This window comes from Grammomys surdaster, unplaced genomic scaffold (genome assembly GCF_004785775.1).
Source record: "Grammomys surdaster isolate TR1022 unplaced genomic scaffold, NIH_TR_1.0 271, whole genome shotgun sequence".
NCBI classification, from domain to species: Eukaryota; Metazoa; Chordata; class Mammalia; order Rodentia; family Muridae; genus Grammomys; species Grammomys surdaster.
Window position 1 is genome coordinate 3,283,706 of NW_021604712.1, and position 18,247 is coordinate 3,301,952.

The 18,247-nt window shown below is 38.9% G+C and overlaps 1 protein-coding gene across 2 annotated transcripts in view; it reads left to right on the forward strand.

The window, feature by feature from the left end:
* The window catches only part of Mctp2 (multiple C2 and transmembrane domain containing 2), a 225,234-nt gene that overhangs the window by 37,094 nt on the left and 169,893 nt on the right, over window positions 1-18,247 (forward strand). For both annotated transcript variants that reach the window (XM_028776708.1, XM_028776709.1), the window contains exon 2: window positions 7,674-8,206. In XM_028776708.1, coding sequence (XP_028632541.1) covers window positions 7,742-8,206 — 465 coding nt within the window. In that variant the 5' untranslated portion in view covers window positions 7,674-7,741. The remainder of the gene's footprint in view (window positions 1-7,673; window positions 8,207-18,247) is intronic.

Genomic DNA, 18,247 nt, shown 5'->3' on the forward strand with positions numbered 1-18,247 from the left:
TATCACAGGCCACTGAGAAGTAGACTAGGCATTTGTAGTAAAAGATGCTTTGAAATGTGATCTCGATCTGAAACTATAAAGGAAGAATGCTGAGAGAATGATGGGTGAAAAACAACATGGGCTTTGGAAGGCATTGTATGGAGATTGTCTTGTGAGCTTGCACATTGTATGGAGATTGTCTTGTGAGCTTGCACATGGTGGGTATGGTTTGAAAACCTTCCTCACACGCACAAAAGACAAGGGCAAGAGATAGAGAATAAGCAAGCTCATTCATAAAGGTAATTACTGGGTCTTTTTTTTAACGATATCAATTTGTGGAATATAGATTCTTGCCATGACACATACTACGTATGTTAATGTACATACAGTGGGGGAACGATTTGGCAATACTGATTTTGTATATGGTTGTTTTACATACCAACACTTCTCTGAGATCTGCTTCTCAATGGTCCTTGTTTCACATCTTTAATGTGCATATACCTTTTGAGAGCTACTTAGTTAAAAATCCTTTATCACTGCAGGAAGAATCTTTAAATTTTTATTTGTTGAAACACAACAAATCTTGCCACTGTGAAATACTATACAACTTTAAAGTGTCTTTAAAGAGCTATATCTTTGTGAATAATATCTGTGAGTGGAACATGGAATAAAAAGTGTGCAGTAATATGCCATTTGCATCATTCAAGTTCATAAATCATCATGAATCAGTAATATGTAAATATACCCAGGGATTATATCTAATCAAGTGCATAAATTACGTCAATACAATGTTAGTATAGTTGTCACTTCTATCATGATATTTGTAAAAAGTTATCAGAAAGATCTACATAGGAAATGCAATTGCTTTGATTTTTACTTCCTGAAGTAAGTCATCAATGCTTGTGTGCTCTATAATATTTATTTATACTTACATAATGGTAATATAAAGTAACCAAAGAAAACAAAGTGTAAAAATAAGAACAAGAGAGTTTCACATAGAAACACGTGACCAGACCCCATCTGGGAATCACTGAGAGTTCAGATTCTGAAAATGACCCATCGGGAGTATATGATGACAGTACTGCACATAAATGAAAGGCTCCCTACACGACTTAAGCAAGCAAAGTCAGGAAAGCTTGAATGAACCCTCCATTAAGACAAATGATGAAGTGATGTAGCCTCCCCATTCTTTATATACTTAAAAATTCTGCATATAGTTAATACTTGCAAAGCACTTTAATGCATGTGGTTATATTGGATTCAAGCCAGCATATTCGATAAAAATAAATAGATGATAGATAGATAGATAGATAGATAGATAGATACATACATACATACACACACATATATAGGTATGTAGATAGATAGTAGATATATAGAAAGATAGATACATTCATACATATATACAAAGATACATAGGTACATAGATATATAGATAGATACATAGATGATAGAAAGAAATGATATGGATAGACAGACAGACAGACAGATAGATAGATAGGCACACTGAAGTGTGAAGGAAAATCAGTGATACTTGACATAGTTATGAGTGACTTTCTAGCTTTGTAACTAGATTTAATCTCTCCAGATACAACTAAAATGCACTACAGGTACTGAAGAGATTTGTACTTGTCATCTCAGGCTGAGTATAACCTTTAAGCAGCTCATGAGAATTAGAATGTCCTGAAACCCTAAGAACCAAGTACTCCTTGTACAGGCCGCTCTTCATTGGGTAAAGATAAAAATATCCCCAAATTTGTGTCTAAGTAGGACTTTTCACTCTGCCAAAAATCTAGATCAACATCTCTTGATTAAAAGAAGATATAGTAGAATACACTGCCTCTTATTCTACCATATGAGTTTATGTTGTGAAAATAACCTTACTACAGTGTTGTATAGTTCTCAACCTTCCTAATTCTTTGACATTTTAATACTGTTCCTTATGTTGTAGTGACCCCAGCCATAAAATTATTTTCATTGCTACTTCATAACTATAATTTTGCTACTGTTATGAATCATAATGTAAATATTTGATATGCAGGATATCAGATGTGCTACCCCTGTGAAAGGGTCCTTTGACCCACAGAGACCTCATGACCCATGGTTTGAGAACCACTGCTACAGAGGCACTGTGGGTCTTGTTAAGCTCTGTGAAGCCCCTGGGGGAAGATGCTATTGTCTCTCTGAGCTTGGCTTGCTTTCTTTATGATTCTGATTCAGCTACTGGTGTGGCTCAGGCTCAGTCAGACACTTTAAGGGCCAGTGTTGACTTCTTTTTCTTTTTCCATTAGGGGAATTATTAACTGCCAAGTTTGGAGAAGGTCTGAAACTGTAAAATAGATGGGTGCACCATTAGTCTCCTTGGCTTGGACTGTTTCCTATAAAGATCTCGTCCTGCCCTAAGTGGCTTCCAAAGGCACAATGCTTATTTTTACTCGTTTAGTTAGAGCTGAGGTTCTGGCCAGGGTAGCAGAAGCATTTTGTTTTGTGAAGAGATGAAATCTTTGCTGTTGCTTTTATAAAACCTGAGTACGTTCTTGCAAAGAGTTTTAGTATATCTTTCTCTTTAGTTGGTACACAGTAATTATTATATTTAGTGTGTATTGTGTGATATTTTCATGCACAATGTAAAGTGACCAGATTTACACTTTCTTTATATTGAGGATATTTGATCCACTCGGTTCTCTTATTTGTAAACTCTCAACCAACTGTTGGCAACCACACCACCATGCTAAAAAACTTGCATTTTAACTTGAAGTCTTTTGGATGTTTCTGACAAAAGCCTTTTCAGTTAAGACTTCAGAGAAAAATTAATATTTGGGTTTGCTTCAAATATTCTTTGAGGAAAGGAAAGTTGTGAAATATTTCATATTCAAGTAGGTAAATTATCTCACTGGGCTTTTCTTACTCACTGGATAAGTCCTCCTTGGATTTCTTCTTTTAGCGTTGCTTATTTCTGAAGTATACACCGCATATTGTAAGAAGTTTCTAATTCTAAAAGAGACCTGAAGCCCAGTTAGCAGTATACCTTTAACAACACATAGGATTTTTTTTTTTGTCGTTGTGCTTTTTTTTTCCTTGACAAATATTTTTTTGTACTTGCACGCTTGTGTTTCAGTATATTTCGTCCTGGTTACAAACTTTAGTGGGCAGAAGAGTTTTTAATTTTGTTTTTTGGAAAGTTATTAAGAAGAATTCTGTATCCAGATAAGATGGAATAAGCTAAAAAGGGAAGACCATCAACATTGAGAGTCATCTGAGGTAGACAAGAGTTAGCTTTGTCTTCTTCCCAGAAACTTGCCAATTCTGTGACCATGCCAGGCTAGTGGAAAAATATAGATAATTGAAAAGCAAAACTCAAAAACAATGGCTTGGAAGTGCCATTTAGAATACAGCTCCACCAGAGAGGAGAGAGATTTTTTATAACACATTGTTTGGTTTTGTATGCTGTTTACTTTGCCACTACCATGGTCTTTTGCGATTATATATGAATTTTCGAGTAGTTTATTACCCGTACAGCTATCCTGATGTATTTTTCTAATCTTTGTATTAAATCCAGAGTGCTTCAGTTTAGTATGTTTGACAGTGATGTGTTTAACAGAATCACTAAGCAATTCTGGAGAAGAATGAGTGTAGAGGGGTTGCATAAGCTGATTTTAGGGGTGGATGCTGTCCTGACCATCAAGAGAATGGGAGTAGAAAGTGATGGGTGTGTGGGTAAATGGAACAGAATAGACAGTCCAGGACTCCTCCCCTCACAAATATGTCATGTGTCATTGAGATAGCAGCTAAGTAACTAAGTAGAAGAGGACAGCGTTCTAACCTTAGGTTTGGTATAAATTGTTATCCATATATTTAAAAAAACTTTGACCTAAATCTAACCTTGTATGCAGATATTTTGTTAGAATGGGTCACAGCTCTAAATGTAAATGACAAAACCCCTAGAAGAAAACACTGGAGGGATCCTTAGATCCTTAATGAATTGAAGTTAGACAATAGATATTTCGTTATGAAATCAAGCATGCTGCATAGGATCTGTTAAGGTCATTACACTTGGAAATGTCTACCTTTGCTAATTAAGAAGTCTTGATCTGCAAAGGATATTAATAATAGCATGAGATACAAGCTGCAAAATTGGGGTGAATATTTGCAAGTTATGTGCTCATCGAGGCTCTTATATTCAAAAATATATATTGAACTCTCATAAGCCAAGAGTAAGAGAACTAAAAGCCTTATAATAAAACAAATCAACAAATGTCTTCAACTGACAGTTCCAACTACGTATAAGTTAACAAATGAATGCCCCAAACCATTTTTCGATATCACATACCATTAGGAAAATGAACATTTAAAGACACTCTAATAATTATAAAAACTAAATCAAAATATTAACAATATCAGTGCTACAGAGGGCATGAAACAAGTGAATTCCTCAACTTGTTGGTGGGAAATAAAAAAAAAAGAATTCATACAAGCATCCAGGAAACATCCATATGAGGGAAAAATTCTTTTGCCTCATGACCCAGTGGAAACATTGTTGACCGTTTACTCCAGAGAATGGAAAATACCTCTGCACACACTTATAACAGTTTTAGTTGAAAGAACTTAATACTAGAAAGTCCCCACGTGTCCCTCAAGGGAAATTAATCGGTGCGTGGTGTGCATACATGATGGTGGACTGCTCTCAAAAATCAAGAAGTAGTCCACTTCACTGATGCCATGGGCAACAACTTGGGTCAGTCTCTGAGTGCAGCTTGAAAGGATTCAAGTTATGTGCTGTGTGATTCCATTTAGGAGATTCTCGAAGACAGTGCTGTCATGATGGAGAGTAGATCCATTGTTATCCAAAGAAGTGAGTTTCTCCTGAAAGTATTCTAATGGTTGCTAATGTCCTCTTCCATCAACCTTTCCTGATCCTCCCTATGCAAAGTAAGTGGAGAGGATGTATTTGAAAGCACAGGCAGTTTAATACATGGATGACTTTAATGTTTTCCCGCATGCAACAGGCTCTTCAGAGATGTGTTTTTAAATCCTACAACCATCTTATTGCTTCTTTTTAAAATTTAACAGATATGAAGATTCCAAATCATTCCTTTGCATAAGCACTCAATTCTTCTCATAGTTTCTTCTCAAAACAAATAGACTTTCCCACCAGGGCTATGCAAATCTCTTTAACGACTTAGATTCTAAACAGTGATTGCCAGAAAGTTCTGTTGCAAGGCAGATTCTTGGGAATCAGGTTCATCTGATACATTGATTGGTCTTAATTATTTGAATACCAGGAACATTGTTAGGTTTTATTATGACATTTTATTATATCATTAAAACAAGACTTGTTTTAATGCCCTCCTCAATGAGTCAGTTTCAGGTGGCACAAGAGGCTTCTTTGAGAACCCTTGTGTGCCTGGGAGTGTGAACATATAAGGTCATCCCCGTTGCCTTACCTCTGTCTTCCCCTTTTATTACTTGTATGAACTCTTTAGTGCTTCCTGCAACCCTTTCAAATGCTATAGAGTTTGTCATTAGAGTCCATTCATTGAGTGTTTTGTCTTCTATTGCTCCCAGAACAGTCACATTGATGTGAACCAGTTTTCTCTTCCTTGTGCTATTTTCCTTCTCCAGACTTCTCCTGGCTCTTATGTTGCTCCCAGATCCAAGGTCATTTGTTTTTGCTTAGAAGTCACTGGTACCCATTTCCATTTTCCTGTTGTTGTTGTTGTTTTTAAATAGTCACATTCTGTATATATTTTAATCAGATTCTTTTTTCTCTTCCAGCCCCTCCTGTATCCTTCACACTCCATACACACCCAACTTCATGTTCTTTCATTCTCTTTAAACCAGTGATTCTCAACCTTACTAATGCTGTGAGCCTTTAATACAATTCCTCATGTTATGGTGACCCCCCACCCATAAGATTATTTTCACTGCTGCTTCATAAATGTAATTTTGCTACTGCTGTGGACTGTAATGTAAGTCTCTGTGGTTTTCAGTAGCCTGAGGCAACTGCTGTGAAAGAGTTGTTAGGGATCATGACCCACAGGTTGAGAACCACTGCTGTAAACAAACAAATGAACAAACAAACCAATGAAAAACCAAGAAAGCTCACATGCAAAAGAATAAAACAAAACCCCAAAAAACTGTTTGGTGTTGGCATCTACTCTTAAACATGAGGCCTGCTGTGGAATGTGGCTGATATATTTAGTGTCCCTTCATTTGAGAAAACTGTTTTACTGTCTCCCAGTATCCATTCATTGCAAAACGCTTCTAGGTGAGTGTTGGACTTTGTCACCACTTCCCTTTCTTTGTAATGAGACTATATATCTTTAATTGTGCGTGTCATATATAGTCTGTCAAGTCTCTCTACATTTGTCTGTCCGTCAGCCCATTTTGCCTGAATAAAGCAACACAGACTCAGAAAGACAAACATTGCATATTTTCTCTTGTATATAGATATTAGCTTTTAAGCTTTAGGTATATGTTGTGTGTGAGTGTGTGTGTGTGTGTGTGTGTGTGTGTGTGTATTACTTGCAACATACCAGAACTTTTTGTTATTTGAGACTGTTTCTTCACTTTGGTTGTTGATCAGAATAACATTTTTTCAGTGTGAAATACTATAGCCTGTTGTAATCACTATGGATTTTGGGTAGAATAATCTCAGATGTTTCACTGGGGTTGGGTTGTTTTTATTTCTATGATGAATCTCTGGAGGCTCTGACTTATACTCTGGATCCATTATAGTACCTGTCAAATCATGAATGTCCTCCATTAAGTTATCAGAAGCTTTTGGATGTGATCTCATTTTCTCTTGACTGTATAATCTCATCCTCACCGGAGAACTAAGAAAAGTGGGATATAATGCGGTGGCAGGACCCTGGTCCAACAGCAAGGAAGCATGTAGCAAAGTAGAAGTTGAACTCAAAGAGTCTGTCTTTAGATCCCAAGGACCTGTCTGTAGTGCTAGAGATACCAAGTGTATGCTGGGAGAATCTCTTGCCTATGGTGATAGGCAGTAGGCTTGGGCTACAGAGATCCATATTCAATTCTTCAGCATGCCAGTGGCCATGGGAATATTGACTAATAGAGATTTTTGACACATCAAAAGGATACTACGAAGCATTTGTCATGTGAAATAGGCTCATTTCTCTAAATTTGATTTTTATTGGCTCTCTGATTAATCCAACCTGTTATATGTCAAATCACCATGGCATTTTCAGTGTGACCTACATATGTGTCTGTGTAGCCATCCCTACCCACCCACATGTGAGATACCAGCATGCTTTTTCACCTGGACCCCAGTTCCTGATTACAGCAAATACTCGGTGGGTGATCCTTCATTTAAAAAAGTGTAGTGATCCTTCATTTCTTCACCTGGCTTATGGTGAAGAAATGCTGTAGTAACTGCCTTAGCAAATGTCTTAGCTTTGATGTCTCTAGAGAGGAATAAGTAGTCATTGTCTACAAAGCTTAGGCTCAACCTAATAATCCAATTTTCTATTTTTCTATTACTACTGATTTTAAGACTCTTAAATATTATGTGTCTTAAAAATTACCTTTTGTGATCTCTGTGAAATTATGACCTTAATGTTTCACTTCTCATTAAGGGATCAAGAGTAAATTTTCTGAATCAATTTCCGTTGAGTCTCCCGTCACAGACCCAGAGGTCTCATGCCCTCTACTTACGTTTTGTTTTACAGAAGTCCCTGACTGTTTTCCAGTAGAGGCACACTCTTGAAGAGTGGAATTCTTGATTCTTCATGCAGTTATGGATCTGGATAAACCATCCGTCTGGGGATCATTAAAGCAGCGGACCAGACCTTTGTTAATCAATCTGAGCAAGAAGAAGGCTAAAAAGAGCCCAAGCAAACCTTTGGATTTAAGGGTACAGCATCACCTGGACCGGCGCCTAAGCCTCTCAGTGCCTGACCTCCTGGAAGCAGAGGTGTTGGCCCCTGAAGGTCGGCCTTACTCGGGGCCTCAGTCATCTTACGTCTCAGTACCAAACAGCCTGTCCACTGCAGGCATTGTCCCGAAGAGTAGCAGCAGCTCACTGAAGCAGTCTGAGGAAGAACTGGACTGGAGCCAGGAGGAAGCAAGCCATGTCCACGGGGTGGACACTGACTCTGAAGAGATCTATGCCTCTCCCGCAGAAGAGTGGCAGGCATTCAGCCAGAGTGTCCTGGATCTGCGCAAACCTCCGCTTGGAAGGGATGCTCCCGACGAGCCAGAGGTAAGGCCTGGGCTCTTCCTAGCATTTTTTTTTTTTTTTTAAGTGCATTCGCTGTCCTTGGGAAATCTGGGTAAGAGTTACTTTGTGGTTATCACGGATGGAGAGAATGTCATTTACGAGAATTTAAATTAATGTACTATTGATTGCACTAGTGTTCCCATTTGTTTTAGGTCGACCTCTGTGTATTTAAAAGCTAGTGCAAAGGAACTTTCCAGGATCATTTAAGGCTTCAACAACCCTAGTGGACGAGGTTTTTTTTGGTCCATCTCCTGGCAAAGACACTGAGCACACAACTTTAACCTTTGGTTCTCCCCCTCTCCTCCTCTTCCTCTTGCCTTCAGTAGGTTGCCTTTCTTCACACTGAGGTGAGGAGTAGCTATAAATGAAATCAATATAGCCATCTTTCTGCCATTGCTAGCTTATTCTGACATAGACAAACGTGAACAATGTGATTTTTCTAGACCCTGTAGACCAGTGGTTCTCAACCCCTTGAGGGGGGGGAGTGTCAAATGACCTTTTCATGGGTGTCGCACATCAGATATCCTGTTTATCAGATACTTACATTATAATTTGTAACAGTAGCAAAATTACAGTTATGAAGTAGCTAAAATAATTTTCTGGTTGGGGGGTAACCAAAACATGAGGAGCTGCATGTATTATAGTGCCTTAACTGTATTAAAGGATTGCAGCATGAGAAGATTGAGAAACACTTGTAGTCAAGCATGCAGACTACGTTTTAGATGGAGTGGATGTTTCTCCTTAATAACCAGAGCCTAAAGGGTACACTTTCCTCCTGTGGTATAGGCCTGTGGGGTTTCTACCAGGATGCATACTAGGTTTTGAGAACTTCCCTTAATTCTTTGAAAATAGATGTAAGAAACCAGAGATCAAACTTTTATCACTTGAGTGGTTTTTTCAAAGCTTTATTGTTTCAGGAAGGCTAACTGTCCAGTGTAATTATGTGAAGAATTTAAACTCTGGCACCAAATTCCTGAATCCTAATCCTGATTTGAATGATCAATTTAATCAGCCCACTTGGATATTTTTGTTTGTTGAAATTCCTCTTAATTAATGATGCTGAAGTAGGTTCCGATGTTGAAGTAAGGGGCTAATTCTTTATGTATTCAGCATTAATAACAGAGTTGTATAAAAATTAAGTCTTCAGCTGAGGCTTTTGGGTAAAAAAATCTGTTGATCATGTAATGTGTCTATACTTCCCTGGGGAATGGCTTCTGGGAATTGTGGTGCTATGACCATGTTCATTTGGACATTGCTACTCACTAAAAAAAGACCTCAGCTATTTTTATTTTAACCTTAACATGAGACAGTCTTTGGAAAATTTTATGATATTTAGTATTTGTGAATTTGAGATATGTTTCCATTTTACAAAATGCAAGTGAAGTAGATTTACTAAGCTTGGTCAGTATGGGAAAGCAAACCTGTTGATCAGATCTTAAGACTTGTCTTCATCATCGTTGCGTTTGTCTGAGTCTGGGTAGATTTCTTGGCCTTGATAGACTAGCAATTTCAAACTAGAAAGATATTCAAGCTATGGGGCTTAACTATCTTAGCTTTTCTGTAGTCTTTCTTTAATAAATATAAATATTTGAGAGCTGTGTAGAGCAAACATTGTGAAGGTTATTATTTACAATGAATACCACATCATGATCATAGGGGTCTAGTGAGTGTTCTGCACAGTTCCTGAATCTCCCCTGGTCCTTCTGCATGAGATGGGTCTTTCGCACTGAGAGTTCAGAGGTTATCACATGGAAAGAAGAGTTTCTCCCTCATTCCTTCCCCATAAATTGTCTGTTGATTTGGAGACTGTGCACAGCTATGAGAGAAACGTCTAATTTGTCCTTTTCTGAGGGCCTTGTTCTTTGCCCACAACAGCACGTGTTCAACTACATTTAATTAAAAAAATCATTGATAGCAATTGACCCAGGTTAATAGAGTTTTATTTGTGGGTTCTCAAAAATTGATTTCTTACTAGCATTTATTACTTAAATAAAAGTGGGCTTCATGGTGATTTTTTTTTTATAAATATATAGTGTGCTCTGGTGATACTGCTTTTATTTATAGTCATCCTCCCTTCTTGATTCTATTCCTTTTGTCTATTCATCTATATTTTAGTTTACAAATATATTTTAAGATGCCACATTTGAGAGGAAGTATGTGTGGTACCTGATTTTCTGAGGCTTAACTTGCTTAATATGCTCTACACTAGTTTTACCCATTTTCTGGGAAAAAGCATGGGTTTGTTCTCCCATGTGGTAAAGAGTATCCCATTGTATATATACATCCATTTACCATTTGCCTGGCCACTGGGCTTGTTCCATGACTTGGATATTGTGAATAATGAAGGATTAAACAAAGAATGCAGGTGTCTATTGCATGCGCTCCTTTGAATGGCTAGACTTTTGTTTTTATTTAGTATTTCTTTACTTTCGTTTTCAGTCTTTTTTCCCCCTCTCTTTTCTTAACTTGGTGATATTGGTTTATTAATTACTTATTATAATGGCTTTTGTTATAACATTTCTGTAAATTTATATAATGTATTTTGATACTGTTTATCTATATTTTGTCTCTTCCTACTCTGGGATTCCCTTCCTAACCGCCTTCTGCCTTCTCGTCTCATCTACTTTTGTGTGGTGTTTGTTTGTTTGTTTGCTTATTTGTTTGTTTGTTTTTGCTGTTGTCATTGGTGTTTTGTGTTGACCCATTAGGGCTGGTTACTTACAATGCATGGGTGAGGGTTTGTTTTCAGGAGCATGGGTACTGTACAGTGGCTTTGCCTCTGGAAAAAAAAAAGATTCCCTAGAGCTACTAGAACTGTTAATACTTTTATCACGAGATTTTTAGATTTATGATTTAATGAAACTGATGTGTTTTTCCTGAAAACATATCCTTTTTATTTAATAATGATTATTATTATTTAATCTTTTTTTAACACTCCAGTCATTATCCCACTCCCAGTTTACCCTCCAACTGTCCCTCATCCCATTCCTCCTCCCCCATCTCCAACAGGATGCTCCCATCCCACCCCCACCTCACCAGACCTCCTCACTCCCTGGAGCCTCAAGTCTCTCAACGGTTAGGTGCATCTTCTCTCACTGAGGCCAGACCAGGCAGGCTTTTGCTGTATATGAGTCTACTGGGGCCTCATATCTGCTGGTGTATGCTGCCTGGTTGGTGGCTCATTGTCTGAGAGATCTCAGAAGTCCAGGTTAGTTGAGACTGCTGGTCTTCCTATGGGGTTACCCACTTACTCAGCTTCTTCCAGCTTTTCCATAATTCAACCACAGGGGCCTTAGCTTCTGTCCATTGGTTGGGTGTAAGTATCTGCATCAGCTGCTACTGAACCTCTTGGAGGGCCGCCATGCTAGGCTCCTGTCTGTAAGCACACCATAACATCAGTAATAGTGTCAGGCCTTGGAGCCTCTCCTTTAGCTGGATCCTAATTTGGGCTGATCATTAGACCACCTTTCCCCCAATCTCCTCTCCATTTTTGTCCCTGAAGTTCTTTTAGACTGGGACAAATTTGGGTCAGAGTTTTTAACTGTGGAATGGCAACCCCATCCCTTCACTTGATGCTGGAGGTGAACTCTACAAGTTCCCTCTCCTCCTCACTGTTAGGCATTTCATGTACATAAATACAGTATTTTAGAAGATGTTAGCTGGAAGTGTAGAGAGGTCTAGGAAGGTGGAGATGTTCTAGTCCAAATCTGCTAAAAACTTAAAATAAGTGAATTTAATACTTTTGTTTTCTTGACTGATGCTGGCATTGTGGAGCCTAGCAAGAGCAGCTCTAGAAGGCTTGCCCTGGTGGTGCATGTAAGGTAGAACCAGCAAGCTGAGCAGCTCAGCTACTGCCCAGGCCTGGATTCAGGGCTCTGAGTGGGTCCCCTCCAAAATCTATATAATCTGTGAATAACTGGGACACATGAAAGTGCCAGTCCTGCTGATCGAAAGCCGCAGGACATCCATGATCCATGGCAATAACAGGATAACTGGGAGCAATCCTGGTGAGGGTAAAATATTGATGGTGTCACAGAAGCTAGAGATCTTGAAGCAGACCAATGACTCATTGCAATGAACATTTGCTAGTGATGGTGTGTGGACAGAGGGGTATACTGTGGGACACACTGTGACATACTTCAGCTTCTACAATGAGATGTTTTTCTAATCTCTCTCTCTCTCTCTCTCTCTCTCTCTCTCTCTCTCTCTCTCTCTGTGTGTGTGTGTGTGTGTGTGTGAGAGAGAGAGAGTGTGTCTGTGTGTTAGTTGGAGCGAGCTTGTAAGAGCGTGGGTGGGAAGATAAGTGGGACTGGGATGCATGATTTGAAACTCACAAAAAAAAATCAACAAAAAATTTAATAAAGAAAAGAAACTGCCAAAAAGATGCTTTATTTAACAATAGAAATTCTGACTATGAATTCCTGTCATTGGAGTCTTGGCCTGGGCTTATAAGTCTTTTGGATCTGACATATTTTTCTACCTTATATATAGTTGACAGATAGATATCTATAACTTTCGTGGGAAAGGGGGGAAGTAACAAAGATATCACTGGTTGTCATGTGACCACCGTGATATACAACAGGGACAATTAGAGGTTTACAAGCATCCTTGGTGCGTGGCATATGGCTTGTAACTTCCCAGAGGAGGGAGGCAGTGAACTCTGTGGTCTGCATAGTGTGGGCATACTATGCAGCTGTGTTTAGTGTTGACCAGAGCTTGTAACCATGAGAACACCTCAAATATCCAGCATGTCTGAATTCTCCGGCCACTTTTCCAGAACCACCAGTGTCAGTAAGCAAAGAGAAGTGTTAGCTTATAGTCAGAAAACAAAAAGAAAAGACAAAGTCAAGGGCCAGAGTGGTAGACGTGAATGTATTGGGAGAGATGGTATGTGAGAACCTGCAAGACAGGCAGCAGCAGGAAAATCTGCACAGATACTCAGAGCAGCCACAGCCGCAACTGCTAGTAAAGGGGGCTTCTTAGAGGAGGGTTGGGGGAAGAAGATTCCACCAAGCCCCTTTTGATCCTCAGAGTCATGCATGGAGAGGTCCTGGAAACATGGGCTCAAGTTGTGTGACTGGAAGTCACTGTCTCCTGAAGGGCCCTCACACGTACACTGTAGGCAACGTCTCCTAGCTCAAGCCCAAGGTGCTAAGGTGAAATTGTTCTTCTTTCTCACTCTGGGAATGTAAATGTAATTCTGGGAGTTTCTCTACTACTGTTCTATCCAGTTTTTGCTCTGAAATAAACACATGGGAGACCTTATATTTGTTAAAGGGCATGGCACATCCCACTGATCTGCAACTAGGAAGTGTGGGGAGATGGATGCAGACGCTCAGCTCCAATCCCTCTTCACTTTTGGCCCAGGATCCTGACCCATGGAATGGTGCTTCTCACCCTGATGCCCTTTGCATCTTAACCTAATCTAGAGACCTCCTCCTTAAAGAGTCCCAGAGAGCTGTTTCCATTGTTATGCTAAATCCTATCAAATTGATAATCGTGATGAAGCACCTTGAGCTGGCACTCTACTGCAGAAGCTCAATAACTACACCTCTCCTGATTGTCACTTCAGATGTCTAGGCTCTTAGTGGGAAGAGTTGTTGCTAAGGGTTGAGTTGTGCCCACCTCCCTCCATTTATATGCAGAAGTCCTTCACCCCACTCTGACTGTACTGGAGACGTGACATTTATGAGAAGATAGAGTTTAAGTGAGGGCATAATCCCAGAGGATCTCATCCAATAGAACTGACATTGTAATAACAGAGGTAAAAGCCCAGATATTTTTTTTTTCTCTACACTATGTCAAGACATATGGAGAAGGTTGCTGTCTACAAGAAGTAAATAACCTCATTGAGAAAGAACCACAGTTTTCAGAATTTTGAACTTGGACTTCCAGACTCTAGAACCAGGAGAAATCAATTCTTTTAAAGTTTTCCTAGTCAGTGGCATGGCTCTGTAGAAGCTGGAGACGACCGAGGTGTCTTTCAGTCTTTCTCTAGAGGTGACTTCACTGTTCTTGCCACTGAGACCAGGGACAGAAGGTTGGTCAAAGGACCTTAGAATACTGAAAAGCACTAACCACCCCCAACATACTTATGTGTGTTATTAGTTGTGTAGAAGACTTCTCTGTTGTTAAATTGCAGCTTCCCAATGATTAGCAATGGAATTTTTCTCCCCCAAGCATTTGTACAAATCCTACAGAGAAGTATGCATTTGTGTGTGTGTATACATATATACATATACATACATACACACACACACACATATGAAATAGATGAATATGCTTATGATATCTGCATTTGGCTTTCAAGCTAAAGTTACTATGAGATGCTGTGGTCTCCATTAAGAGTCTCTGTTGGGTTGGGAATGTGCTAACATCTGGTGTTCCTTGGTACATAAGGTGTGTTCTAAAGCCCAGTTTCTTAACTGCAGCATTACTTAACTAATCAAATTATTTAACTTAACTTAAAATAACTTTAAAATAAATTAACTGTCAAATAATTTGACAGCAATGAACAGCAGTTTCCTGGCCATGTAAAGACTGAAAATTAAATCAACACCAAACACGTAACGAATACAAGTTGTTTAAGTCTCCATGTTTGGAAATGCAAGCAAAAAAATTCAAAGACACGAAGAAATAAGAGGAGCAGGTGTGAGTCAAGGTCTTTTTGACTTATCCTTGTGTGTTAAGGAATATGAATAAGTCTAGGTCGCCCTGAGGTGGATCCTTTTTATTACAGGGTGTTCTGTTTCCCAGCATGTCTGATAAAGTGGCTGTTATAGGTGCTTTTGACACAGCTATGCTCTTATGAAGAATGAGGCTTTAAAGTCTCCCCAAAGACCTAATTCTCTTGCTGCTTGTTAGTGACTGTTTGGTCTCCTGGCTCTCGGTTCTTTACCATAAATGGGTAATGCAGTGACAATCTTTGGACTCCTTACTAGAAGGTGATAGTGTTTGTTTGTGAATTACGAAGTGATAAGCAAATATAATCAGGTGGATTGTCTTGCTGACACAACTCTTGCAAAAAAGCTTGCAAGAATTTATGAAAGGTCATTTGCAAATACTATTCATCGTTTAAGAAGTGCCTGGGAACGGGCCAAGCACTTATATCAGGAATTGTACCTGTCCAGATGTTAACTGTGTTTAACTTTGTGGACAAAAAGGTATGTGTCACAACTTGCTTCTGATGTCATGGCAGGAAGGACACAGAAATGAATAGGTGGAGCTGGAATTCAAATGAATTTTCTTTAAAAGTAAACAGAAGAGAGCGAGGGCTAAATTTTGTAATGGGCTGTAGTTTGCTGAGTACAGTTTCATAACATCCCAGGCATGTCTGTGCACATACACTTTCTGTGTCAAGGGTTAAGTTAGATGGCATTCTGCAGTTTTATTTCAGGGACAATCTTGGAGGTAAAAAAAAAAAAAACAACTAAAGATAGACGTTTACAGAGTTTCCAAGGCCCTTCTGATAGTTTGTGCAGAGGTGGAATATGGAAGGACTAGGTTGATATGTTGATTATTAGATGTTGTCTCCTTATTCTCTCACTGTTTCCTGGCTGATTAATGACCTATCCAGCCTATCTGGCCCTCATATTCCTGTTGCTTATGTTAATAATCCTTTTGTTTAGTAGATGTTTGCATTGATTCTCTGTTCTTAAATATTCATAGTGTTGAAAGCCTAAAGTGGGTTACAGAATTTAAATCGTCTGCCCCATAATACTCAGGTATATATTCATATGTTTTCATGGATTTGTTTTAAAAATGAAACAATTGATCTCAGACAATGTTGTTCCTTATTGTCAGCTCCTCTGCATGTGGGTGTATGTCTTGGCCTACTGAAATCAGGCCTCCAGGCATGACACACTTTGTTTTTGTTCTCGAGTATACTGCATAGCTAGGTCCTCTTGACAGCCACATAGAAGGTGACATTCATACAAGATCACATTCAGTGTATGGAAAAGTTCATTCACTCATGCCAATGTTTTGCTTTCAAGATCCTTGGTGCCAAGATATTGTGTGTGTGTGTGTGTGTGTATACATGCACATGTAAGAGTGTATTCACAATTATGTAAATGTAGTGGCATATCTCTACATGTGTTTAGACATCAGAGGTCAAACTTAGGGTCTCTTCATGGTGTAGAGCTCACCAAATAGCCTAGGCAGCTTTCCAGGAAGCCTCAGAGATTCATCTGTCTCTACTGTCCAGTGCTGAGATTATAAACGTGTCCCACAATGCCCAGCTCCTTACATGGGATCTGGCAACCAAACTCAGGTCTGCCAGCTTGATCAGTAAGCACTTTACCAACAAAGTAATTTCTCTGGCTCTGTGATGTGTGTGTGTGTGTGTGTGTGTGTGTGTGTGTGTGTGTGTGTATCCATCTCAAGCCCTACCTAAACTCTTCTGGATTTTAATGAATTTTTTATTCCTTTAAGTTGGGGATTCACATCTAAAGGGGACACACATGATACATTAGCTTCCTATATATGGCAGTACACTAAAGCAGAATGGAGCATTTAGTGTAGACTCATGTGTCACTAAAGCTAAATCAAAGAAATGCCACCTGCCTAAAGGCAGTATTTCTCTGCATGAGAGATGTTCTCCCTCACATATAGTAGATAGCAGATAATAGGTCTTAATATAATTTGGCGAGATATACTAGATTTTATTATGCTCAAAAATATCCATCCTTTCCTGACTATGTGTTTGTAAACAGTCTGTTTAAAGTCAATAGCCCATCAATCTGTCTGCTCATGAGATAGAATGTTACTTGGGAATTAATGATGGGAATTTGGATGGTTTCAAAGGCATTGAGCAAAGTGAAAGATTCCATAAGTTGACATACCGCATGATTCTTTTTGACAGGTTAATCTATAAATGACCAAATTACATGACAGAAATAGTACAGTGGTTGTTTTAGGTGAGGAAGAGGATGGAAATTTTAGCATAGTGGGATAGAATGAAGGAGTTTTCTGAGTGCCAGAATTGTTCTGTGTCCTGACCATAAACAGTTGTCCAAATCTACTCCTGTTGAAAGTCACAGCACTCACAGCAATATGGTAACCTTACTGTGTGGTGAATTACCTTGTGATAAATTAAAGCAAATCTAATACGCTTGATTATTGTTATTGAGAACATAAACACCAACATGTAATGGCGTTGAGATCAACCTTTCCTTATGACATATATTTGAACTGTGCTACCTTTACTAAGACACAGAATCAGAAGTCATACATCCCGTTATTAGGTTTACAGAGGAGATAAGGACATTGTGGATTCTGCTCAGTGGATAAGTCTCTGGGTTCTGTGTAAGAGTGCACAGGAGTAGTCTAAGTTATGTGTCTCCCAGCTGCTATAAGTTGTCCTCTTGTGCATATGGAATGCGTTCCTGTTCTTATGGTAATCATTTTCCTTCCTCCCTGTGTATGTATGGTGTGTGACAGTTACAGTGGCTGTGGGAACCATAACTTTAAGTTCTGTGACTTCTGTGAGTAAAACCAGCCATAACGTTGAATTAATGTCATTGCGCACGTGGAGTTTCCCTGCTCCTCTAAGTGGGAAAACTTACGGTGTATTTAAATAAAGGCTTGGCATTTGTTTTTCAATAGTATATAAATTATGGCATATGTGTAGACTAATTTCATCATTTAAGTAATGTTACTACTAAATAGAGTAAGGCTAACTTTGAGATTATACATAGAGTGCCATGCTTTGGCATAATGTGTTTCAGCCATCCACCAATTCAAAATGGAAGATGGGACCTGGGGAGATGACTCAGCAGTTCAAAGTGCTTGCTGCTCTTACAGAGAACCCAGGTTCAGCAAACTACCTTCCCTAACTCTAGTTCCAGGGGCTCCAACATCATTTTCTGCCTCCAAAGGCATCAGGGATAAATGTGGTACATGTGCATACATGTAGATAAGACACACACACACACACACACACACTACACACAAATGAATGAATGAATGAATGAATGAATGAATGAATAAATAAGTGTATGTTAATGACTCTTGGCTAATAAC